This window comes from Phyllostomus discolor, chromosome 4 (assembly GCF_004126475.2).
Source record: "Phyllostomus discolor isolate MPI-MPIP mPhyDis1 chromosome 4, mPhyDis1.pri.v3, whole genome shotgun sequence".
In the NCBI taxonomy this organism is placed as follows: domain Eukaryota; kingdom Metazoa; phylum Chordata; class Mammalia; order Chiroptera; family Phyllostomidae; genus Phyllostomus; species Phyllostomus discolor.
In genome coordinates, this window is record NC_040906.2 from 118,604,766 (window position 1) to 118,631,796 (window position 27,031).

Sequence of the window (27,031 nt, forward strand, 5' to 3'; positions counted from 1 at the left end):
TGTATTAAACATTGGGAAAATTATTAACTACTGTACAAAAAAGTATCAGGCCCAAAAGACACTAGTACCCTTTTTCAGTGCCTCTTTATCAGGTTTGACTATAGTTAAAGTTACCTCATAAAACTAGCATTTTACTAAAAGAAAAACATGAGTTTTGAGGTGAATATAACATTGATCTCTAACCTGATAAAAATAGCACCAAAGAAATAAAACTATAGAACAATCTCAAATGAGGGGAAAAAATTGAAAATCAAATCCACTACATCAATAGCTAAATGGAAATAGACTGGGCATTCCAGGGAAATGGCAGAGATTGTCTGACGGGATGATAAAGCAAGATCCAACTATATGTAGCCTACAAGACATAAACTTTAAATACAAAATTGCAAATTGAAAACAAAAGAATAGAAAGTTGTATCCCATGCAAACTGTCAGATAGCTTGAGTACCTACATGGTCCAGTACAAATAACACCCCTTGTTTATTACAAAACCATAAGCATGAAATTCTGTAACATAACAATATTATACCCAAGCACACCATATGACATTTTAGGTGAAATGTTCAAATTAAAACTATAAATTATTACACCCATATTATTACCCTACCAACCACACTCAAGCAGGCATTACTTCTGCTGGGCCTTGTATATGAATATTAGATAAAGTAGCTTCAAGAATTCCCAGAGATAGGGACATTTCACAACAACAAAAGGGCTAATACAGATAGCAATTTAAAATGTTCACACCTAAAACAAACCTTAAAAGTTCGTGAATCAAAAAAGTGATGGGATAGAAGAAAGATAACCATAAATGTAATTGAAAAATTTAGCTCCTTGCATAAGAACTGATATAACTAGACCAAGAAAAAAATCAGTAAGGACATAGAAGAAGACGTGAGTGATGGCATCAACCACATTGACTTAAATGACATTTAGAGAAGATGCAGCCCCAAACTGCAGAAGACATATTTTTTTCAAGTGCATGTGGAATTACCACCAAAAGAAATTATATGTATGGCCATAAAACAAGTTTCAGTAATCTCAAAAAATTGCAATCCTACAAAGTATGTTTTCTGGCCACAATGAATTAAATTAGATTCCATAGTAAAAACATTAAGAAAAACCTTAACTATTTGGAAGTTAAACAATATACTTCTAAAAAGAAGCCATAGCATAAATGAGTGAATGTACTGAACTGAATGAAAATGAATTTATAACATGCCAAATTCTGTAGTCCACAGCTAAGAAGTACTTAAAGGTAAGTTTAGAACCTTGAATGCCTGTCTTTGAGAGGCAGAAAGGTTCAAAATCAATGATTTAAGCTTTCTCTTTAGGGAGCTTGTAAAATGATGGAGAAAATCCAAAGTAAGTAGAAGGTAGAAAATAGTAAAGATAAAATTAGAATTAATGAAATAAAAGTAGAGAAAATCAATAAAGCCAAAATTTGTTTTTTTAAATATTAGTAAAAATTGGCCAGCCCTTAACAAAACTGATGAAGAAAAAAGGAGCTGGTACAAATTAGCAGTATCAGTAATAAAAGAGGGGCCATCACTATAGACCTCATAGCAAAAAGATATTAAAGGACTATTATGGCAATAAATTTGACAGCGGATAAAATGGCAAATTCCAGAAAATACAACTTATCGAAATTGATACAAAACCAAATGGATAACTTTAATAGTTATACCTATCACAAAAGTTAATTTGTTATCAAAAACATCCCCACAAAGAAAACTCCAAGTTTAGGTGATTTTACTGATTAGTTCTACCAGTAAATGATTTTACTGGAAGAAATGATTTTCACAAACTTTTACAGACAACAGAGGAAGAAGAAACATATCCTAACTGAATTTATGAGGCCAGTATACCACTGCAACGAGAACCTCACAGAGAAATTAGAATCATAAGCCAACCCCTATGAATAAAAATTTCATAACAAAATATTGTCTAATTGAATTCAGCAGCATTTAAAAAGGATAATGCACATGAACAAGTGGAATTTATCCTGGGAGCACAGCATCAGCTCGATATTTGAAAATCAATGTTACCCATATTAATAAGGAAAAGAAAAAAAGGAAAAACAATAATAAATGTAGAAAAATCATTTGGCAAAATTTACTACCTATTTATTATTCAAAACAAAACAGCTCACCAAATTTGGAATAGAAAGGAACTTAAAGCTGATAATTAACACACATAAACATATATATAAAACATATCACATATGTAATGCCACATCTATATGCCACAAATCTACAGCTGATGTCATACTGAATTCTAATACTTAAATATCATAAACCTACCACTAAATGACTGAATGATGAAATATTTATTAAATTTTTTTCTCCTATTCCCAGCCAGGGTACATTCCTGTGTTGCAGGCCAGAACCCCCAGCAACCGCATATTGATGTTTCTCTCTTTCTCTCTCTCTCTCTATCTCCCTCCCTTCCCTCTCTAAAACTAAATATAAATTAAAATCTTTAAAAAATTTTTTTCTCCTAAAATCAGGAACTCCTAAAATAGGACTTACTCTATATGATACCAAGAGCTATCATAAAGTTATAATAATTAAAACAGTATGGTTTTGACACAAGGATAGTCAAATAGATGAACAGAATTGATGACCTTTATTAAACTGAAGAATCCATACATATGTGGGTGTATTAGACATCTTTTGTATACACCTCAGGTTCACTGAACCCACCCTTTACCCCAGTCTCATCCTGGTTTAGACCAGCTTCCCACAGATGCAGCCTAACAACGCTTAGCCTCTTTCTTCCTGGCCCAGACACTATGGCACTAGGTGTCTATGAGATCACATTTGGCACTTACGCATGAACTACCCAGGAGTAATTGGAGTTAATATTCATGTACCGCTCACCCAGTGGGGTTGGAGGTTGATGGGAAAATGCTGTGCTTCCCTCTTCCATTCCTCAGGCAGGCAGTTCTGGGATACATTTGATAAGGTTCCTCTGAAGAACCTGTGGGAACTGGCACTCATAACTGGCCAATTCTCTAATTTAGGCTTTATAGGCTTTCTCTACTTCTTTCCTTCATTCCCTGTCCTTCACTCTCATTTCTTGGGATCACTTCGTAGATAAATTGCCTGCATAACAGGCCTTTGTGTCAAACATGGCTTTTGGGAAACCCCAGGTTAAATAGTGGGTTCACATACTATATCCAACAGAAAATGTATACGTATATGCACCAAAATACACATAAAAGAATGCTCATAGCAGCATTACTCATATTATCATCAGATTGGAAATGATCTAAATACCCAAAACTCAAAACAATACATAAATTGTGGTATATTCCTAATTGCATGAAGCGATGAAAATAAAGCACTGGATGAATCTCACATAATCTTGAGAGAACAAAGCCAAAAAGAAATGGATATATATTGTATAATTCCATTCAGATAAAATTTTAAAATAGGGGAAAGTATCCTATTGTGTTCATAGTCAGGGCAGTGTTACCTTCAGGCATGAGGTTGGAGGAGTGCTGGTAATTTTCCATCTTGTATTTCCTTTCTAAAGTGAAGTTACATGAATTTGTTCACTTATTGATAATTAGCCACATTTATCATTTATACACTTTTGTAGTATGTTTTACTTCAATAAAAAGGTTAAGTAACAGTACGTTTTAAATTTCTTACTGATTATGCTATTACAGCTGTTCCAGTTTTCCCCCCATTCCCACCCCCCCCCAACCAGCAACCCCCCACTCCCTTAGTTCACGTCCATGGGTCATGCATCTACCTTTGTTGGCAATTGCACTTCCTACGCTTGCTCTTAACATCCCCCTGCCTATTCTGTAACCACCAATTTGTGCTTTTTAATTCCTGCACCTTTCCCCCACCATTCCTCCAGAACTCCCTCTGCACTGGCCACCATCCCAATGTTCTCTGTATGATTCTGTTTCTCTTCTGCTTGTTTGCTTAGTTTGTTTTTTAGACTCAGTTGTTAATAGTTATGTAATTTTGCCATTTTAATGTTCAGTTTCGATCTTCTTTTTCTTAAATAAATCCCTTCAGCCTTTCATATAATAGTCATGATGAACTCCTTTAGTTTTACCTTGTCTGGGAAGCATTTTATGTGCCCTTCCATTCTAAATGATAGCTTTACTGGTTATAGTAATCTTGGATGTAGGTCCTTGCCTTTCATGACTTTGAATACTTCTTTCCAGCCCCTTCTTGCCTGCAAGGTCTCTTTTGAGAAATCAGCTGATAGTCTTATGGGAACTCCTTTGTAGGTAATTATCTGCTTTTTTCTTGCTGCTTTTAAGACTATACCTTTGGTAGTTTAATTATGATGTGTCTTGGTGTGGTCCTCTTTGTGTCCATCTTGTTTGGGACTCCATGCTTCCTGGACTCCCATGTCTATTTCCTTCACCAAATTAGGAAAGTTTTCTTTTATTATTTTTTTCAAATAAGTTTCCAATTTCTTGCTCTTTGTAGTCTCCTTCTGGCACCACTATGATGCGAATGTTAGAACATTTGAAATTGTCCCCGAGACTCCCTACACTATCTTCAACTTTTTGGAATCTTTTTTCATCTTGCTGTACTAATTGAATATCTTTTTCTTTCTTATGTTTCAAATTGATTTGATTCTTGGTTTCATCCACTCCACTGTTGATTCCCTGTAACTGTTCTTTATTTCAATTAATATATCCTTCATTTCTGCCTGGGATTTTTTTATGCTGTTGAAAGTACCCACTGAGTTCTTGGAGCTTCCTTATAACCAGTGTTTTAAACTCTGCATCTGATAGATCGCTTATCTCATTTGTTTAGTTGTTTTTTGTGGAGTTTTGTTCTGTTCTTTCATTTGGGCTGTATTTCTTTGTCTTCTCATTTTGACAGCCTTCCTGTGTTTGTTTCTATGTATTAGGTAGAGTTACTTTGACTCCCTGTCTTGGTAGCATGACCTAATGTAGTAGGTGTCCTATAGGGTCCAGTGACACAGCCTCCCCTATCACCCAAGCTGGGCGCTTGAGGTGCTCTCTCCATGTGGTCTGAGTACTCCCTGCTCTTGTATGAGTCTTGATTGCTGTCAGCAGCTCAATGGGAGGGATTTACTCAATCCAGACAGCTGGTAGAACTGGCTGTGACCTCTGACCAGCAACTACCTCCCTCTGTAGTTTGTGGAGGTGGTTGAGTCATGCTCCAATGTGGTCTGTAACTTTCCACTGGGTGCTCAGGCTCTGGGGCTTCCTGGGCAGTGTAGGCTAAGGTCAGCCTCCACCTATGTTCTGTCTGCGGCCCACTGGTGTAAGCTATAAAGCAACTTACACATGGCTGCTGCTAGTGTAAGGCCTGAGGCCACTCAGCGAGAGGTACGGGGGCTGGGTCCAGCTGTTGCTTATTTGAGCAGATTTAGGAAGGTCTGAAGCCTGCACCTAGCCCAGCCTTTCATATGGAAAAGCCTCATGGCTTTGGGTGGGTTTGTAATTTGGATGGGGTGGACCCTTAGGTAATTGTTTGGTTGGGGTTTACCGTGTGAGCCAGGTTGATGGAAATTCATACATGGTGCTGCCACACTGTGGCTCTATTAGGGAAGGCGGCTCAGAAAAGGAACAATGGCTGCTGTGTACAGTTCTGTCTGGGCAGAAGCTGCCCCCCAGCTCTCGCCCTAGTGCTCGTCACTTCTTTTCCCCTCCACATGCTACTCGTGCCCTTCAAGATGCTGCCCCTGTGCTTGAGCCCAATATGTGTCTGGGTAAGTCCATGCGCAATGTGAGGCCCTTTATGAGAAGAGGCCTGAGAATCCCAATTTCCTCTGCCAACCCAATCACCACTGGTTTTTACAGCCAGAAGTTATGGGGACTTATCTTCCTGGCACTGGAACCCTGGGATGGGTGGTCTGGTGTGGGGCTGGGATCCCTCACTCCTGGGTTTGGGACCAGCTGGTTCCACATCTGCACAGTTCTACCCCTCTACCCTTCCTACCCGTCTGGATGAATGCGGTTCTTTAACTGCTTGGTTGTTGGTCTTCAATACAGCTCGATTTCCTAATGGGTCTGAGTGCTGCATGTTCTGTAGTTTAGCTGTAATTTCGATGTGGTTGTGTGAGGCGGCGAGAGTTTACCTACCCCTCCATCTTGACTGGAAATCCTCAGTACCAGTACATTGTACAAAGAAACAGAACTTCAGACAAATAAAAATTTTGAATGTGTAAAAAATAAAAGACTAAGGTTTGGAAGATGAAGAATCTTAAATGGTGAAATGAAAAGTTGGAAAATATCGAGACGAACAACCAACCAGTTCAAAAGGTTCAATGTCCAACTAATGTGAGTGCCAAAAAGGGTAAACAGAAATGAATTAAAGGAAAATATAAACTAAAAAAATGAGAATTTGCTAGAATAAAAAAGAGATACAAGCCTTAAAATGAAAGGGACCCCTAAGAGGCAAGTATCCTTAGATAGTAAGTGTAACATTTCAGGGAACTGAGGATTTTAAAACATGTTATGAAAGGAGGGATGGGGAGGGGGTAGGAACAGAGGCAAGGAGAAACATAAACTGGCAGATTTCCCAGTAGCAACCCTGACCCCCTTTGTAGATGATAATCGAGTTAAGAGCTATCAGTACATTTTCTTGTCCAGATTCCCATTGTTCTAGTTTTATTGTTTTTGGTTTGCAGTCCCTGCCTGTTACGGACTGAACTGTGAGCCCTCAAACTTCATCATACGAACTCCTAAGCCCCAAGCCGGATCAGGACACCGGGGTCCGGCTTCCATCTCACACTAATATGTCACACAAGCCACTTCACAGCTTTTTTTAAATAGTCCCTCAGGTCCCTCCTGGCTTATTGCTTCTTGAGCGTGTTGCCCTAACAAACAGCTGAGAAGAAGAGAACTAGAGGAGCTGGGGTCTTCATTAGATTTTTCTAGAAATGACAGGGTTTTGTAAGAAACTGAAACTAATAGGATTCTAGTTTTACCTTAAGAGGTCAGAAAGCATTTTGAAAAGCAATTTTAAATTTACTTCTAGAAATTCTAAGTCAAAATGGCAGATGACAAAGGGAGAAGTTGCAAAGCACACAGTAAGAAAAGTCTTTTTTTTTTAAGATTTTATTTATTTATTTTTAGAGAAGGAAGGGGGGGAGGAGAGGGAGAGAGAGAGAGAGAGAGAGAGAGAGAGAGAGAGAGAGAGAGAGAGAGAGAGAGAGAGAGGGAGAGAGAGAGAGAGAGAGAGAGAGAGAGGGAGAGAAACATCAATGTGCAGCTCCTGGGGGCCATGGCCTGCAACCTAGGCATGTGCCCTGACTGGGAATCAAACCTGCGATACCTAGTTTGCAGCCCGTGCTCAATCCACTGAGCTATGCCAGCCAGGGCATAAGAAAAGTCTTAACTGAGTAATTGTACAAAATAGGTGCTAGAGGATGTTGAACAAAAATGATGGAATAGGAAAAGTTAATTCTTCTGACCTTTTACAAAGTCTTATTTACAATTAGATTAGCTACTGTAAATTTCATTTCTATGTACTAATTTTTGTTAACTGCATACAAAGTATGACCATGAAGATATACAGGTAAAACCTAAACAAAAAAGCTTATCAAAGGATGATGAGTGACTAGATTTTCCCAGCAAACTTTAAAATTTTATTTTCCTTCTGGTAAACTCTCCTAATATTTCACAGGAAAAGAATTATCAGTAAACGAAAGAAACCATTCAATAGTCAAATGTTTGTATCAGAATTTTAATGATTTCATCAAAGTTACAGAATTTACTTTGTTCTTACTATTAAGGTAATAGCACCTTCTAAAAAGAATTTAATGAAACAATTTGATTAAATGTACAGATAGCACTTAAATAGTAATGAATAGACCAATTTCCTTTCAGTCATTATATTGGCATCTCAACAATGCAGGTAAGTTCACAGCTACAAAGCAAGCCAAAGTGACTAGTCCCATTTCTACAATGTCTAATCCAGAGTTCAGACTTCTTGAGTTTGCTACCTGCCATCTAACTTCTTAGTCTTTTAATCCGTAGTACACTTCCAGTGATTCCATTCTATCCTATTAAGAGGTTGTATAATAAAATGAGAGTTAGGTGCTAACATTTTTTATATTGGCATCCTTTTAAAAATAATTCACCCACCTCATTTTAGGATCACTTAAATTCAATTGTATTTTTAACAATGCCACATTCATTCTTTACATCTAATTTATCCTTTCTTTCTGAAATACATTTCCCATTTTTCCTAACTGTCCAGTTGGTGAGTATTTATACATAAAATTACAGTGTCTTCTATGGGCCATGTGTTTCTATTGGTTTCTATGTTCTTCAAGAAAAGTTGTTCTTCACAGGGATTCCTCTTTCCTCTGAGAAACCATGGGCAAACACTCAAATGTTTCATGAAACAAGGCTAGAATCCAGCCGCCTCTTGTTTCAACGCCCGTTACTTCTAAGCGTTATTTTGCTAGTTTTTGCCATCAGGCAGCTTTAGCACTGCACTGTGGACAGTGATGGTCCTGCCTCATTTTTCCCCCAGGCTCCACACACCTCATCAAGGACTCAGTGGCCTACATTTTATCTAAGAGTTTATGCTAATTCTGGAGCCTCAAATATTCACATCTAAAAGATGCCTGCACTCTGTTACTGCGTGTTACCAGAAATGAAACACTGTTTTTATCTAATTTGATTTTTAATGGAATTAATAATGTTTAGTTTTCAAAAGAACAAATAATTGCAGAACAAGAGAAAACATTGCTGAGATGATGCACGATTGCCAAAATTCAAGCCAGTGTTGGACTACAGAGGTAAGAAATGTATATTCATGGTGTTAAAAAGTTAAGAGTAAAATGACCAATCAGGAAATAGCAATAATGAAATTTATGACAGAAAGAATCTGTTTAGACTGAATCTGCCAGTATTTTTCAGAAAATAAAATGAAAACCCCAGTCCCTTGGAAAAAAATATGACAAGGAATGCCAGACACAGCCTGTTGTTAGGACTGCTGCTCTCCAAAATCCGATGCACAAAGGTCATCCCATTTAACTTTCAACAGTTTTCACTTTGTTCTAGCTCTCCCAAGTTAAGTAAATTTCTGTATTGTTCAGGAATTATTAGAAATTTCATTCAGTTTGAACGACAAACAAGTATTGTGACATGGGCATAAAAAGTTGTCTTTTTCAACCAGATCATAAGACATAATTGTCAATAAAGTGCATTTTACATAAAAGTACCCACTAGGAGAGTAATTTAAAGTGCAATATATAAGGTACTTCAAATAGTGCAAAGTTGCTAAATATATACATTATATATGCCAAGTCAAAATAAAGCAGGATCTTATCTCTCTGTAAGCCAGACAGGACAATGGAAACATACTTCCACCCTTTTAACGCTTTGCAGATATGTGTGTTTTGGTCCATCTGTATGTGCATGTGTATGAGGAAGAGGCTGTGCCTGCATATGTGTATAACTGCTTAATGGTCTGTGCAAAGGTCTGAAGGTGGTTTCCTAGAATTTGAAACCTTTAAACACTGACAGAATTACGTGACTTCCACTCCTAAGCAGCATTAAGCTTGTAATAATGGTTGAACTATTTCAGCCTGCATATCTGGTAAGGCAGGCATCTGACTTCGAATTAAATGTTTAACAAAAATGATAAAAAACACAATAACTATAACGCTACCGAGAGAGACCCCTATGAAATATGCATATGATTCTTCTTGCTCATATTCTCCTGGTTTGACACTACCGTGGAGGAGTGTGGTACTCTGCGTGTACGGAAGTGCTCTCGGAGCTGCCGAACTGAGCAGGTCCTGGACGTTCCCGAGTGACCCGTTGTGTGGCATGGCAGGGATGTTGAGAAGGTGGCAGAGCAGTGGGTACAGATCTGTGGAGTTCATGGCTTCTCTTGTGAAATTCTTTCTGAAGGCAGGTCCGTGGGCTAAAAATATCGGATGCATTTCTGCTAACATATTATCATAACCATGGTTGCCCACTGTAAAGATAAGATACATGAAAGGTTAGCCAACCAAAAGGCATTAAAGCAGAAATAACTGTTGTACTGTCAAAGTCTGAACAAGTAAATGCAATTTTTATCCAATTTGACTTGTAAAATAGTCTTTCACAAACCATCTTTTCTGTTGTCAACATTGCAATTCACTTCAGGAACTAAAACAGCAAATTACTGTAAAGCGCACTCACAGGCCAATGCTGCCTCAGCAGCACAGGAGGGAGGGTGAAGAGCAAAGCTGAGCCAAGTCGAGGGAAAATGGATCAAACATTTTTTTTTGGAGGCAGGTGAACTACTTGTTAGGACCCTACTTGTTCTAATGATTGTTCTAACAGTGCTCTTAGTCATAAAGACAATAGAGCCATAGTTACTAACAGAGGGGGAGAAACAATGGATAAAGCAAAACAAAATATACCCCCAAAATCACACCTCTAGTTACAGTTACAATCTCCTATCGAAAAATCGAGGTCAGGACTTGAGGGTAAAATCTTGACGTTTGTGGTTCAGATCAGCATCCAACTCGGCACGACGTGCCTCAGTAGGTGTACAAAAAGGAAAACCTTGAGCGGTCTTCCGACTCACCAAGTGATACAAAATCAAAGGGTGAAAACTGCAGAATCAAAGCTGCACTTTATGTATGTGGTGATGGCACTGTGAATTTTTATTTTATTTTTCAGTTACTGTTTGCAGCCAACATTTTTTTTGTATTTAGTTTCAGGTGTACAGCACAGTGGATAGATATTCATATAGATTATACAATGTTCCCTCCAATAATGCAAGTGCCCACCTGGTACCATAGATAGTTATTACAATATTGTTCACTATATTCCCCATGATAAAAGCTGCAAATTAAAAGCATGTGTGCCGAGCATGGCATCTGCTGCAAAGGTGAAGAAGCTACTGTTGATGGCAACCTACGAGACAGACTTTATTTTAAAGGTGGTGAGGACAATGTCTAGCAAATCAGCCTCTAGTACCTACATTGCTATGGGGAAATATGTAACAGGAATACAACATTAAAAAAATAATAATCCTAAGTCAATTTCTCCGCAAAGTCATGAAATGACCCTTAGTCATATCCTCAAAGCAATTCCAAATCTGCCTGGCCAAATCCATAAAAAAAAAAAAAAGTCCAAATGCCATGATTCTTTTGTATTTATTCAAGTAAAAATAATGCTGGGATTATGAAACCATCTGTAATTATTTGACAGGGTACTATGCAATTGTATGGAATTCTTTGAGAACATCAAGATTGGGAAATCGGCTGTTATATAACTGGTAATTGATGGGATATTCCTTCATTTCTCTAAGAAGTTGGGATCTAGACTCTCGGTCATGAAGGTGAAGGTCATTCTCCCAAATCCTACTTTTTACTAGGAAATCCGATTTGACATGAAACCATTCTGACTTATAAAACCTTCCCCATGAAGAGGGACTTTGTCTTCTAGTGGTAGCCCTACCAGAAGTGCTCGACCCAGTGGGTAACATTTAATAGTGGATGCCTGCGGGCAGCGGTTCTCAAACTTCAATGTGTCTTCAGCTCCTGAGGGCACATGTAAAATCAGACTGCTGGGCTTTGCCCTCACAGTTTCTATTCAGTAGATCTGGGTTAGGCTCTAGAATTTGCATTTCTAACAATTTCCCAGGTGATTGGGTTGCTGCTGGTCCAGGGAGCACACTTTGAGAACCTCTGCTTTTGAACATCCAGGCTTAATCTCTTACAGAACTCAGGCTGAGAAGAGTAGTGGTCAATATTTAATTATTTTGTTGAATAAATGAATATGATGTAATATAAACAGGAACATTATTAAGGTTTTCTGTCAAAAATAGGTGTGACCAACCTATTGTGCAATTGTAGTTCCGCAAACCAAATCTGAAGAGGGCCCCTTACAGTCACATCAACTGTACAGTTCTGGGCAGCTCCTCTGACGTAAGAGCTGACTGCATGACACACGGAAATCTGAGCAGGTAAAGCTGGCAACTATTCTCATGGCCGAAGAAATTATTTTTAGAGGCCATCTTAAAATGGTTCCCCTGATGCGATTACATATCAGTTTACAGATCATTATCTGTATATAAAACCAGTTTTTAGAACTAGAAACCATGTACATGTACAAATTATATAATAGCATCTACTCTGTCACTATGAATCATGTGTGCTTTACAAGAGTCACCGACAGACAACTGCTTTTCTTTTCCTCAGTAAACATGCTAGGAACCTAATTCTACCTAAATGGACATTTTTGTACATCTCTTGAGATACACACACACACACACACACATCAAAGACAAATACCCCAAAAAGCATTTCAAGATAGTTTCACACAATGTGGTTCCTGCAACATTCAAATAATGAGGAGTAGAAACAAATCCCAGTGAACTGTTAACTGCTCATCAATGTGTGCTATCCCTCATCTACCAGGAAGGAGCCCATGCCAGGTGGTCCAATACAGGGGGCTGAATACAGGGACTAGTCATAAAAGTGTTGAAGATCTGAGAAGCAAATGTGATTAGGAACAGTGGGAACCTCCTATGGACCCGAGGGGTGGATGGACAGCAGTTTTTTCAGTAAGAGCTGAGGCCATAGGAACAGTTGTCCAGAGGGAGCTGGGATCACAGAGGAAATGCAGCCAGTTAGGCAAACAGCCTAAGGCCGAAAGTAGGGAACAAATACTCTGGGTGTGAAAATGTTCCATTGGCCAACCTCACCAGAAACCAGGTCACAAAGGAGCCTAGGAATTTACCATAATTTGCCGTGCATAATGAGCTCCTGTGTATAATGTGTACACATAACATTTTGTGCACATTATACACAGGATTATTATACCCATGGTATGTGACATTATAACCCTGTATAATGTGCATCCTTATTTTACCCTCAAAAATCTGGGCAACAGTATGCATTACATATGGCAAAATGCAGTAAATCTGGAGGGTGATACAAAGCTGAGCAGGGAGTTTGAGAGCAAATATGCAAAGGACAGAAACAATGAAGATGAGTAAAATCCTGTCAATGGGATTTCCATTTGGCTAGCTTGTTAAAAGTGGTATAAGAAGAAAAATTACACATTAAGGATGGCAGAAAGTGCCTCATTTTGCATGTTTGAATTTTAAATGAAAGTTCCATTATATTACAAATTCATTCAGTGGCGATAGCTCCAAAACTGTATCACTAGGTATTGGGAAAGCACAACTTGATATATATATATAATTTTTCATGATACATTCACTTCTTTTTAGAAATGGCTCCAAGGTGTAAAGCAAAGCTGGCCTACATTTGGTAGAGCCAGAGGGGCAAACAAAACAAAACAAAACAAAACAAAACAAAACAAAACACACAAAAAACCGAGAATGCTAACAATTGCGAATAAAAACTAGTTCAAATTCTAATGAACTCAGAATATAAAATGGATAGAGAAAATAATTCAATTCATGAATTTCAGTTACGTTTTTCTCAGAAACAGAATGGTTATTATAGCTGACAGTATAGGTCACTGTGCCTATTTTTGGTTTGATGGCTTCAAGAGAAATAAATGTTTCGTTTTTAGAAGGTTGCCTCTCATAAAAGCCCCAGAGATCTTTAATTTGCTATTAGTGTATGATATTAGCTAGTTATTCAATCAGTAAGTGAACTGCTGTGTTATCCATAGTGTCCACTTTAGCAAATGGTGATGTAGAATGGGGAGAAATAACTGTAACATACTTACACATAAAATCATCTGACTTATTCTGTAAAATATACCACCCTTCGTCAGCCACTGCTATAATTGGCTGAATGCGACTGTTGTATTTGTAATGCCATCTTTCTGGAATCTCTTCTTTTTTGTAAACAGTCATATTAGGATGAGCATGAGCTAGTGCCTCATAGACGTCATCAAATTTTCCTATAAGAGAAAGGAGAAGGGGGCACTCAGAACAAAGCTGTCAATGCTATAATCAAAGAAAACAACCGCAGCAACAGAGGTCGATCACTGCAGATGCCCCACTGAGGGAAAAGCCAGCAAGCTGCACATAACGGAATCTAGCCGGACACTTGAGAACTCCTAATCCCTTTGAGAAAAAAACCTTGAGGGAGGAAACAGAGAGAATTCATCTCCTATTCTAAGGAAATTCACCTTAAACAATTAAGAGATCATTGTAAAGAATCTGAAATCTCTAATTTGAGATTTCTTAAACACACACACACAAACACACACTAATACTGCAATACCCAAGCTAAAACAAAGGGTTACATTCTGGTAGTTATTGAGTGCAGAGATAGAGAATCTCTAGGTAAGAAAATATAGTGAGTGGAGGGTGAGGGTTGGGTGGAAGGCAGATTGTAAAGTGGAAAAGTTCTTTAAAACCCTGGAGGTCTTGCAAAAGTGCTCCCGATAACTTCATACACAGTGAACCTGGGCAATGTCTCCATTCCTTTTCTTGTTTTTCAAATCCACTCAGCAGGGGTTCTTCCCTGCCTCCCACACCCAACAAGGCAACACATATGAGTTTTATAAGGGAAACTGAAGAGTTACTGCGATTTTCTGAAACAACAAACTTGCTATTTGATATTGAATTTGTTGAAATGTCTACATGTAGGCACATGTGCATATTTTAACATTCACTGTTTCCTATGATTCTCTAAATTCCCCTTTGAGGGATAGATCTCTCATTTGTTCGGCAGACAGCTTTTCAAAATCTGTTCTCTCATTTGATACCTAGACTAACCCTAGGAGGTGATAAAACACAGGTCAGAGGAGTTGGCCCAGGTCTTGCTGTGCACTTACACTAGGATCTGGGGATGTAATACCAGGTGACAGGCTATGAGGCTTTGAGGAGAGGTTATAAAAACTCAAGGTATTGTTATTACTTCCCCTACTCGTTGTTAGGAAAATGAAATCTCAGTTTGACCAAAGCTTTCTCCTTCCTCCACTCCACTGCTTTGCTATTATGCAGGCCCTAAGGATCTACAGAAGGCTTTGTGGGCTTCTAAGAAACCACTGCCATTCTGTCTTTCCATTTCAATCGTTCTGAGAAGGGGGCTATAGCTTTCATCATATTCGATGATTCCAAAATTGTTAAATCCAACTGCTATAAATATATGGAGAGCATCAATTCTAATACTCTAGGGAAAAGGTGAAAAACTACACTCCAAGTGATTGGAGTTGGTTTGAGGAAATAACAAAATATTGTTAGGTTGCTTTAAGGAAACAACAAAATATTCTGTTAGCCACTGACAGCTGTCAGAGGGGAAGTGGTTGTGGGGATGGATGGGTGAAAAAGGTGAAGGGGGTAAACAAAGAGAAAGAAACTCTTAGGTACAGATATTGGTGTGGTGATTACCAGAGGGAAAGGGGGTGGGGGAAGTGGAAGAGAGTAGAGGGGGATAAATGGTGATGGAAGGAGACTTGACCTGGGGTGGGGAACACCCAACACAATATACAGAGGATGTATTATAGAATTGTACACCGGAAACCTATATAATTTTATTGACCCATGTCACCTCAATACATACAATAAAAATTAAAAAAAATATCCTGTTAGTGTATATTCCAGGGAGTAGCTAGGGCCTGCAGGTAAACACCTGCAGGTACCACTGAAGGAAGCCAGAAAGGAACCAGCTCCAACAGGTTAAGGCATCTATTACAAACTTAAGGCAACCAAGAGCTTGTTATAAAAATAGTAAAACCCCTGCTTCTGGGAGGGCTTTGAATGCCATTTTCTGAAAATAGGACACATGAAGAGGCACGGCCTGCTAATGTGCCCGTGCCTTCCCTACACCAACCCTTACCACTATGACAAAAATTTCCATCAAGAATACGCATTAATTTGACAGGATAAAAGTTGCTTTGGATGTTATTCCCTGTGGGCTCCTTATCCAGCTGCAGATAAATGTCACTCTGTGTGGCAACCATTCTTGTAAATTCTGGTACCTTGCTCACCCAGAAGTGAACCCAATTCACCAGTTCTGTAATAAAAAAAGAGAGAGAACTAGAGAGAGAGAGAGAGACAAGAGAGGTTTTATTTTTTCAGGGCCTAAGGATTAAATCCCTGAACACGACCACGTCACAGGCAAGCATGTTAAAGCCACAGAAATAGAAACTCCCCACCCAACTGCACTGCACACACGCAGACCTGAGTTTTGACTCAGGTAGAACTTACCTTCCTTTGGCAAGATGGCTGCTACTGGTGACTGGTCAATCAGGACATAGTGGTCTTTATCCAGGTACTGGTCAAGTTCTATCACCCTTTCCTCAGAACACTGGGTCATCCCATGATCACTCGTGATGATCAGGTTCAGAGTGTTCCACAGCTTTGCCTTTTTCAGCATTTGTATGAGATACCCTAACTTGTTGTCAATGTCTGAAATGACAGGGCCCATGAGTGGGCTGTCAGGCCCCAAAGTGTGGCCCATGTCATCAGGGTCTTCCCAATAAAGGAGACCGAGATTGATGGGTTCTTTTGACGTAAACCATTCAATAATTTTGGCAACTCTATCTTCAAATGAAACGGACTCATTGTAAAGCATGTAGTGAGTAGGAAAGCTCTGATGTATTTTTACATCTGTTCCAGGCCACATGGCTGCACCACTAGTGTGTCCGGCCCTCTGATTTGTGATCCATATTGGCGTTGCTTCTTCCCAAAACTCAGAATCATAAATATTCATGGTATCCAAGGAGAAAGATTTGTTCAGAATAGAATCAAACATGTCATTTGCAACAATCCCATGATTCTCTGCAAAGAGGCCAGTTACCAAAGTATAGTGGTTAGGATAGGTCTTCGTAATAAAAATATTAGTAACCTGCTTCACATGAACACCATTTTTCATAACGTAATGAAAATGAGGTGTTGGAACTCTATATAAGTAATCCCAACGGAATCCATCAAATGAAACTAGCAGAACCTTTTGCTCGTCTGGTTGGAGAGAAAATGTAATTGAAAGTGTTAATGTAGCAAGTATGAAGGCCACCCAGATGAATTTTGAAGTCATTTTCAAAGTAGTTGATCAGCTCAGCATAAGATAATCTGTATTAAAAAGATACAGAAGTTAGTAACATTTGGAAAATAATTTTATTTTGTATACTTTACCCAAAACTGAGAGTGATAGTGCTTAGTAATCTCAGTTATATCATAAATCGTAGCCTTGAAGGATTATGTTGCAGAACTCCATCTTAAACAAGATACCTGAGACTACCTGTAATAAAGCTAAGAATTTAAGCTGCATTAGAATGTTTTAGTTTCAAGAACTTAACAAAAATGAAAATATTTCTCAAAGGAATTATTTTAATAGGTTCTCAAATATCATTTTAAAATATGATATAATTTGCATACACATTTTCAGGTTGACCCAGACTTCTGACAGTAAAACACCTGTGAACATTGGCAAATCCAATAATAATGCTTAAAAAAATGTATGGTTTTCAAAGTCAAAGCCTTATATTGGGTTGGCCAAAAAAGTCCATTATATTTTTTTACATAAAATAAAATAACTATTGATTTGAGTATTTTGAGTATGTCAGCCAGCTCCTGCTATTGGTTTCTAATGGATAGAGGCCAGGGGTGCTGCTAAAAATCTTCCATGCATAAGATAGCCCCACAGCAAAGAATTATTTGGTCAAAATGTCAATATACCAGAAAACTTCGCAAACCACTTCTGACATGGATGATCAGTCACAGCACCTTCTCCATATACTGCACAAACCTTTTTTTTGTGCTTAGTTGTGTTTTTACCTTTCTTGAAATAATAAAGCATGATAATGCTGAAAATATTACATATTTTCTTCCATTTTCAATATTAAAATGGATGCACAAAAATGCACCAATTTTGATTTTTTTAAATGCATGTTGATATGACAGCTGCACGATACAACACAATTGTTTCAAATGAAGTTAAAGATAACTAAGCACTACTAGTTATCTTTAGAAAAAAAGTAATGGACTTTTTGGCCAACCCAATATTTGGCTCATCATGATCAGAGCTGTTGCTAGAAAAAGGAGAAAATACACTGACTTAGTTTCTTGAAGAGACATAAAATTTGTGACATTAAAATATATTTGTGAAATGTAATCTGCATTAATTTAATAATCAAATTATAGCCTTCTTTAAACTAAACAATTAGATTCTGAAGTAAGTACGTACAGAAACATATTTCTGAAATTTGATGTTGACCTTCCTAATGTCAAAATTTGTTAACATTTAATCTTATCAGTGACATGTGGAAAAAAAGCACTTCCCAGATTAAATATTATCTCTCTGGACCAAGGTTCTTGGTGTATTCATTTTTTTAAATCTGCACATATTTCTAAAAAGTTTTTATTCTATTCAAGAAAGCTAATAAGAGGCCATATGCAGACCTCCTGCCAAGATGGAGGAGTAGGTAAATACATTTTGCCTCCTCTCACAACCATAAGAAGGACAACAAATTTAAAAACCAAAAATAACCAAAACTGCCAGAAAATCGAACTGTATGGAAGTCCCACAACCAAAGAGTTAAAGATGACACATTTGTCCAGACCGGTCAGAGGGGTGGAGACAGGCAGCCATGCAGAGAGGATTCATGGCAAGGCGGTGACTGGAGGATGGGCACAGGCGAGGTGGTGGCTGGCTGAGCTGGTGGTCCCACATTTGCATGCGGATAAATCAGGAAGAACAGCTGGGGAGCAAGACAGACCATGCAACCCAGGGCTCCAGTGTGGGAAATAAAACCTCAAAACCTCTGACTAAAAAAACCTGTGGTGGGTTGAGGCAGCAGGAGAAACTACCAGCCTCACAGGAGAGTTTACTGGAGAGACAACACAGGGTCCTAGAACGTACACAAACCCACCCACCCGGGGAATCAGCACCAGAAGGGCCCAATTTGCTTGTGGGTAGTGGAGAAAGTGATTGAAAGCTGACTGAGAACAATGCAAGCAGCATTATTCCCTCTTGGACCCCTCCCCCACATACAGCATCACAACACAGCAATGTGGGTTGCCCCACCCTGGTGAACACCTAAGGCTCTGCCCCTTACTACATAACAGGCTCGCAGAGACAAAGAAATATGGCCCAAATGGAAGAAGAGATCAAAACTCCACAAAAAATACAACTAAGTGATGAAGAGATAGCCAACCTATCAGATGCACAGTTCAAAACACTGGTAATCAGGATGTTCACAGAATTGCTTGAATTTAGTCACAAATCAGATGAAAAAATGAAGGCTATGCTAAGTGAGATACAGGAACATGTATGGGGAACCAACAGTGAGGGGAAGGAAACTGGGACTCAGATCAACAGTGTGGACCAGAAGGAAGAAACAAGCATTCAGCTAGAACAGAATGAAGAAACAAGAATTCAAAAAAAATGAGGAGAGGCTTAGGAACCTCCAGGACAACTTTAAACATTCCAATATCTGATTCATAGGGGTGCCAGAAGAGGAAGAGCAAGAAATTGAAAACTTATTTGAAAAAATAATGAAGGAGAACTTCCCCAGTCTGGCAAAGGAAATAGACTTCTAGGAAGTCCAGGGAGCTCAGAGAGTCCCAAAGAAGTTGGACTCAAGGAGGCACACACCAAGGCATATCATAATTATGTTACCAAAGATGAAAGATAAGGAGAGAATCTTAAAAGCAGCAAGAGAAAAGGAGACAGTTACCTACAAAGGAGTGCCCATGAGACTATCAGCAGATTTCTCAAAAGAAACCTTGCTGGCAAGAAGGGGCTGGAAAGAAGTACTCAAAAGTCATGAAAAGCAAGGATCTACAACCAAGATTACTCTATCTAGCAAAACTATCCTTTAAAATGGAAGGGCAGGTAAAATGCTTCCCAGAAAAGGTCAAGTTAAAGGAGTTGATCATCACCAAGCCCTTATTATATGAAATGTTAAAGGGATTTATCCAAGAAAAAGATAATCAAAAATATGAACAGTAAAATGACAACAAACTCACACCTATGAACAGAACCAAAACTAAAACCAAAACCAAAACCAAAATGAATTAAGCAAACAACTATAACAGCAACAGATTCACAGAAACAAAGATCAAATGGAGGGTTATCAGTGGACAGGGGAGGGGGCAGAATGGGGGAAAAGGTATGGGGAATAAGGAGCATAAATGGTAAGTACAAAATAGACAGGGGGAGGGTTAGAATAATATGGGAAATGGAGAAGCCAAAGAACTTGTATGTACAACCCATGGACATAAACTAAGTTGGGGGAATGATGGTGGGAGGTGGAGGTACAGGGCAGAGGGGAATAAAGGGGAGAAAAAATGGGACAACTGTAATAGCATAATCAATAAAATACATTTTTTAAAAAAGAGACAATATGAATAAACAATACATATGTATATTTTGTCAGTTCTCATTGGGCCTGCAAATCAACTGAGGATGTTTTGTTTTCCCTTTTTCCTTTCCATTCTTGCAGGAAGGTATTTATAAGCCCACCAAAAATTGTAACCAACCATATTTTGTGACAAGAAATCTCTCTCTCTTTTTTAAAGATTTTATTTATTTATTTTTAGAGAGGGAAGGAAGGGAGATAGGGAGATAGAGAGAGAGAAAGAGAGAGAGAGAGAGAGAGAGAGAGAAACATCAATGTGCGGTTGCTGGAGGTCATGGCCTGCAACCCAGGCATGTACCCTGACTGGGGATCGAACCTGCGACACTTTGGTTTGCAGCCCGAGCTCAATCCACTGAGCTATGCCAGCCAGGGCACAAGAAATCTCTTAAATTCAGCTCTGACATCTTCCTAATTTGAGTACACTTAAGACATTTTTAAACCTCAAAAATAGACCCTGTCTTGCCCTGCTCTATATATTATAGCTATAGGGAAATAAAAACTGCTTGGCATACTTGCATTGTTTGTTTTTTAATCATGATTTCACCATACACAGAACTGAATTAGTTAAACTGAAATTGTCTTATTAGTCTCTAGACAATGGTTCAAAACACATTTAAAAACTATTGCTCAGATGGCAGTAGTGTTTCCAATTCTGGAAAGGACCTTAAAAATCTGTTCCAATGGGGAACTATAAATATATTCACTAACATACGTGGATGAGGATGGTGGTTACTTCTTCTTTCTCCTTTTTCTATTACCTTCCTAACACAAGAAAGGTTAATATGAACCAAATATAATTTAGGCCAAAAAATGAATCAACTACGTGAACCACCTGATTTTCCTCTGCTAAGTAAATTAATTTAGCAACTGTGGTAAGCAGTAAAGAACTGCTTTCCTGGGACAAAGGAAAACAAACAAAGGGTAAGTGTTGTCTAAAGCTTAAGAATGTTTGCTAAGCAGAACCAACGTTATCACATGGATGACACAGAGCAATGCACAGAGAGTGGGGGTTGGGATGAACGAAATCTCAGTTTTCTTTTTTTTATGTACAAAATGCTGCACAGTGCAACGGAATCCTTAGCTCTGGGTCCAGATTTCACTGGGCTGCTTTCCAGTTCCTTTTCCCCTCCACCCCCCACCCCCACCCCCCTGCCCCAGACAAGTCTTGAAAGTCGAAAGTCTGGAGCGAAGGACGCTAAGAAGCGAGAAGAGGGGAAGTGCAGGAGGATTAAGTGTCTATTGAGCGAATAGACCTTAAGAGGGTGATGCATCGCCCCACCGTCTCCACAGGCTTCCATCCTAGACTTTGGGCAGGGTTTCGACGTAGGGTACGCCCACCGATGCTGGCAGATGCCCCAACAAGAGCTGGGTGTGGAACTGAGGGGTCGTCTGGGGGCCTACCAGCAGCCCACTGGAGCCGCGTAGGTCCCTGGGAAGGAAGCAGCTCATTCTTACCTTCGCAGCGATCCGGTCAGTGCCCACCGGTTTCGGACAATGGAAGGGAGGATCTAGAGGGGGTTCCCTTCGGCAGTCCCTGGGCAAGAACCGGCAGGTGGCAGAAGCGAGGGGCACCCTCGAACCCCCAGCCACTCAGCAGCAAGCAATGTCTGCACGGAGCACCTGACCACCACGCTTCCACCCCGTAGGCCCCGCCTCTTGGCTTTCATTTGCTCCAGTGGGGCTGGTTACTGTTAGCGGGCTCCTGGGAGTCGCTGAACTAACTGTCAATCATGGGGAAACGGCGGGTGCTGCTTGGGTTTGGATGACTGGGGGTGGGAGGCGGGAGCCCCTAGAAGCAAAAAGCCATAGCAGACTGCGCTGGGAGGTCGGTGCGGTCGTTCCTGGTACTTGGTGTTCCCAGCGGTCCTCTCTTTGTCTGGGCACCAAACCTTTCCGACGTGTGCCTTTTCTAGACGGGCAGTAGTGCTGTAAATAGTGATGCAGAAAGGTTATAAAGCTCTACCCCAGTGGTTTGTGCACTCGCTGTTTTTGTTAAGAGAACTTTTAATTCTCTTACCTGTTAAGGGGTGTTGTGTGTGTCTTACCACATTGGTCAATGACGCCATACCCTGGGTTTTGTTCTGAGGAACGCCAAGGGATATCAATAGGACGTTAAAATTTAATATAAATCTTTTTATTAGTTGGTGTTGGCACCTCACAAAAAATTTAATTTAAAAGGATTTAATTTAGCTCTCTGGCCCCCATGGTTGTTGTCCAGGTTTTGGTAATACTTGCGTATAAGGTCTCAGGGATCTGCAATAGCGACGGACCTGAGAATGAACAAATTAAACCAAGCCAGGTTCAGGATTAAGTTAATTTGCACAGCCAGAGAGGAAGAACAGCTACTGATAGTTCCATCTAGGCTCTAGACTCTTTCAGGCTTGGCTTCCAACCATGCGTTAAAGCTGTGAACTTGGGGTACTACTGCTCTTTCAGGAAATCTTCTTTGACCCTGTTTCTTCTGCTCCCTTACTGTAGTGAATTAATTTTTCAAGTTTTTTTGGTAATTGGTGGTAGTTTTAGGCCGGCAGGAGTGTGGTGGGCAAGTGCACAGGTTGCCAATTTGATGCTAACTATAAATATCATAAATTGTAGCGGTGACTTCCAGCTCCCCTGAAAGGATTTGTCCACTTAAAACAATTTCCTAGGCCTAATTCTGACCACCCTGCAATAGATGTTACTGCAATAGGCAGTAATGTCTGCTTGGTTGTCGCAACTTAGGTTTCAACATCTAATCACCCTGTAAAACAGCGAGCAAAACCAGTGGCTTCGGCTCTGTCTGGAGTTCATGTTTCCTGTCTGATATGCAGAAGCTGTGAAATAATAGACATTCCTGTTAATATTTAAGTGAGACAAGCATTTTGGTCATAGTTCTTTCTTTTCTCCTTATAGATGGGACAGTCCCTACCCCATTGGCTCCTTTTTGATTATGTCACACCATCCCAAAGGGCATCTGGTCACTCTGCTTGGGCCTTTTATTTGCAGTAATGTGAGTTTATGGTTTTCTACATGTGGGATGGGGATTAAAAGGGAGGCTGGTTTTGTAATTAGCCAGACACTGTGACAATGAAATTGTACGAGTTGTTCCATGACTCCAAAGCCCTGTCCCTTGAAGTTGCCCAAACCTGGAACAAGTGGTCCAATATTATAAATCCTTAACCCCTGAAAATAAGCCAAACCTGTGTTCTCCCCAAACACTCAAAGAACAGCTTATGCTGATTAGAGAGCAGAAGTAGGGAAAACGAGCCTTTTATATGGGTCACTGAACACTCTGCCTTGCTCTGCAAAGTTTTTATGGAAGGCATGACTGTATTCTCCAGCCACCCCTGTGAAATAGGATGGTACGGCTGGTAACCGCAGTACACAACTCAGAAAATGACTCGTGAGGGGCTCAGTGAGTGCCAGACACGCTTTCCAGATCTCCGTGTAATGATATTTAGTGTTCCACTGGTAGGCCTATTATACAGCTCATGTCCCTAATGGGAAAAAATCTGGCTAAAATAGTATAGTTAGAGGAACAATGGTAAAAACATGGAATTCTGCTTACACAACTGTACCAGCCCTCCTGCCTGACCCGTTGCCTCAATTTCTGTCCCACTGCAATAACTACTCAGCAAATCATTGCAGCATAAGCCATAATCTGACACTGACTGTAGCTCTTCCTTTATATTATTGAATTAATATAATCATCATTGAGCTAGTAATGATTTTCTGAATAATGGAGGGACAGAAGAGTCAACTTCTCTCATGGGTTTTGGGGAAAGAGTGAGGGTCTCTGTTGCCTAAGGCAGTCAAATCGGGATTTGAGGGTCGGATTCTTTTCTTCTTCCTCAGGAGCTGGAAGAGGTTTGTGCTAAAACTGAAATATGATCTGTTCTTGATGAAATAGCTAAGACTGGCTCTGCCACAGAAGTTCATTTTCAGATCTGGTCTGTATGCTGTGGTGGGGAAAATGAACAAATGATTTTACAATGTTAAAAATCTGTAAGGTTGCAATACATCAAACGACTAAACTAAAAGTCTACCTCTTAATCCTGTACACTAACATATTCTGCAAAATGTGGACCTCACATATTAACAGCCACAGGTTAGGAACCATTGGGACTGTGGTTCTGGACTGACCTTCGTTTTTAATGCATAGTAGGAGTTCAGTAATTTGGACTCATCAGAAGTTCAGTAAAAAGATGATTTATAGATTAGTCCAAGTATTTTTATGCCTATTAGTAATTGATATATTGTACTAAATAGAACTATATTTTTCACAAAAACAAGTATCATGCTTTATCCTCTAGAGGCTTTATGTAAGTCAAATATTACCTTATAAACTTCTGTGTATTATTGTATTTTGTAAATTGTATCACACTGTATTATTTTCCTAGGAATACTGTAACAAATGACCACAAGCAATGTATTCTCTCACAGTTTTGGGGGCTAGAAGTCTGAGATCAAGATGTCAGCAGGCTACACTCCGTCCAGAGGCTCTAAGCAAGCATCCTCCTCCCTGACCCACGTGGCTCAGTTCACTGGATGTTGTCCCATAAAGCAAAAGTTTGATTCCTGGTCCTGGTCAGGCAGGTCAGGGCACATGCCTGGGTTGCGGGTTCATCCCTGGGTTGGGGCGGTATGAGAAACAACCGTATCTGTGCAAATTTACTATGATTGTGGGATGACCTAAAAAAGAAATATTATCTTTCTCCAAGATAAAAGGACATTTTTTCCATTCTAGATATTTATATTTAAAATGTAAATGTAAACATCCTTTGCAACTATTACGTAGCTTGAGAGTATACTGGGTTCTTTGGTAAGTATTATGCTTCATGAATATGCAAAGCAGGTAATAATGGCTTTATGCCTTTATTGCTTTCTTGGCACGAGGCTGGGAAAGCCATGGGAGGGCGTTCCCTGCCCCATTCCTGGATGGCTGCAATTTCATAATTGGAAATTTGTTTCCCTGTTAAGGCTTTTCTTCTAGGAGTGATGCCAGATTCATTTCTCCTAGCCTTTTACTCACATGTGTGTGCATGTGTGTGTGAGAGTCTAAGTCTGTCCTATTTACTCAGAGTAACGCAATTTCTTGGGGAGAAAGGCCCTAAGAGGAATGGGGCAGTTGATTGAGCATTTTCATTTGAGAGGCAGCTAAAGGAATAGACTGGGACCCCTAGAGGAGAGTGAAAACAGGATAGAGAGTAAAGGGAGCACACCCAAAGCTGACATCTCTTGTGATTCCTTTCACGTAGCTCTGCTCTTTGACAGACATGAAGCAGCAGTTCCCTGAAGGGATACATAAAGTCACAGGTGACAGAGAGGACACTTGGTTTATAGAGGCACTCCAAGTTTTTCCTTTAGTATTTTGAATAGCTTTTGATCTAAAAACTTTATACTCGATCACCAACTTACACCATACACAAAAATAAATTCAAGGTGGATATAAAACTTAAATATAAGTCGTAACACCATAGAAGTCCTATGGAAGAACACAGACAGGAAAATCTCAGATATTCCATGCAGCAATATTTTCACTGATATGTCCCCTAGAGAAAGGGACATAAAGGAAAGAATAAGCAAATGGGATCTCATCAAAATAAAAAGCTTCTGCACAGCTAAAGAAAACAGCATTAAAATGAAAAGACAACCAACCGTATGAAAAAACATATTTGCCAATGATTCTTTAGGCAAGGGTTTGATCTCCAAAACATATAAAGAACTCACATGACTCCACTCCAGGACAACAAACAAGCCAATTAAAAAATGGGCAAAGGGCTGGGCGCAGTGGCGTGTGCCTGTAGCCCCAGCTACCCAGGAGGCTGAGGCAGGAGGACCGCTTGAGTCCAGGAGTTCTGGGCTGCAGTGCGCTATGCCGGTCGGGTGTCCGCACTAAGTTCGGCATCAATATAATATGGTGACCTCCCGGGAGCAGGGGGGCTACCAGGTTGCCTAAGGAGGGGTGAACCGGCCCAGGTTGAAAATGGAGCAGGTCAAAAAATGGGCAAAGGACTTGAATAGACACTTCTCCAAGGAGGACATACAAAGGGCCCAGAGACATATGAAAAGATGCTCAGCATCACCAGCCATTAGAGAGATGCAAATTAAAACCACAATGAAGTATCACAGGTTTGATTCCCAGTCAGGGCACATGCCTGGGTTGCAGGCCATGACCCCCAGCAACCACACATTGATGTTTCTCTCTCTCTCTCTCTACCTCCCTCCCCTCCCTCTCTAAAAAAACAAATAAATAAAATCTTAAAAAACAAACAAACAAACCACAGTGGGATACTGATTCACACCTGTAGGAATGGCCCTCATAAGCAAATCAAAAAACACCAAGTGTTGGAGAGGTTATGGAGAAAAGGGGAGCCTAGTGCACTGTTGGTGGGAATGCAGACTGGTACAACCATTATGGAAAGCAGTATGGAATTTCCTCAGAAAACTAAAAATGGAACTGCCTTTTGACCCAGCAATTCTACTGCTGGGATTATAACCTAAGAACCCTGAAACACCCTGAATCCAAAAGAACCTATGCATCCCAATGTTCATAGCAGCACAATTTACAATAGCCGAGTGCTGGAAGCAACCTAAGTACCCATCAGTAAATGAGTGGGTCAAAAAACTGTGGTACATTTACACAATGGACTACTATGGAGCAGAAAAAAGGAACCCCCACCCTTCACAATAGCATGGATGGAACTGGAGAGCACCATGATAAGTGAAAAAAGCTAGGCAGTGAGGGACAAACATCATATGATCTCACCTATAAGTGGAACCTAATCAATAAAA

At 39.7% G+C, this 27,031-nt stretch overlaps 1 protein-coding gene and 1 long non-coding RNA gene across 3 annotated transcripts; one reads left to right on the forward strand and one right to left on the reverse strand.

The window, feature by feature from the left end:
* The first annotated feature begins 5,896 nt into the window (after positions 1-5,896).
* Positions 5,897-7,673, forward strand: LOC118500203. Its single transcript, XR_004902756.1, has 2 exons — positions 5,897-7,050; positions 7,339-7,673. It is a non-coding gene; the product is annotated as an uncharacterized LOC118500203 (long non-coding RNA).
* A 5-nt stretch (positions 7,674-7,678) lies between these two features.
* On the reverse strand, positions 7,679-22,178 carry ENPP5 (ectonucleotide pyrophosphatase/phosphodiesterase family member 5). Of its 2 annotated transcripts, none has more exons than XM_028509657.2 (4): positions 21,713-22,178; positions 16,104-16,967; positions 13,670-13,846; positions 7,679-9,947 (listed from the first exon to the last, which is right to left on the reverse strand). In XM_028509657.2, exons 2-4 carry the CDS (start codon positions 16,930-16,932, stop codon positions 9,520-9,522), a joined length of 1,434 nt encoding a protein of 477 aa, XP_028365458.1. In that variant the 5' UTR covers positions 16,933-16,967; positions 21,713-22,178; the 3' UTR covers positions 7,679-9,519. The 2 variants fall into 2 exon arrangements, with proteins under 2 accessions (XP_028365458.1, XP_035880075.1); XM_036024182.1 differs by having other exon boundaries at positions 8,159-9,947; positions 21,659-21,901.
* Between the last annotated feature and the right edge of the window lie 4,853 nt (positions 22,179-27,031).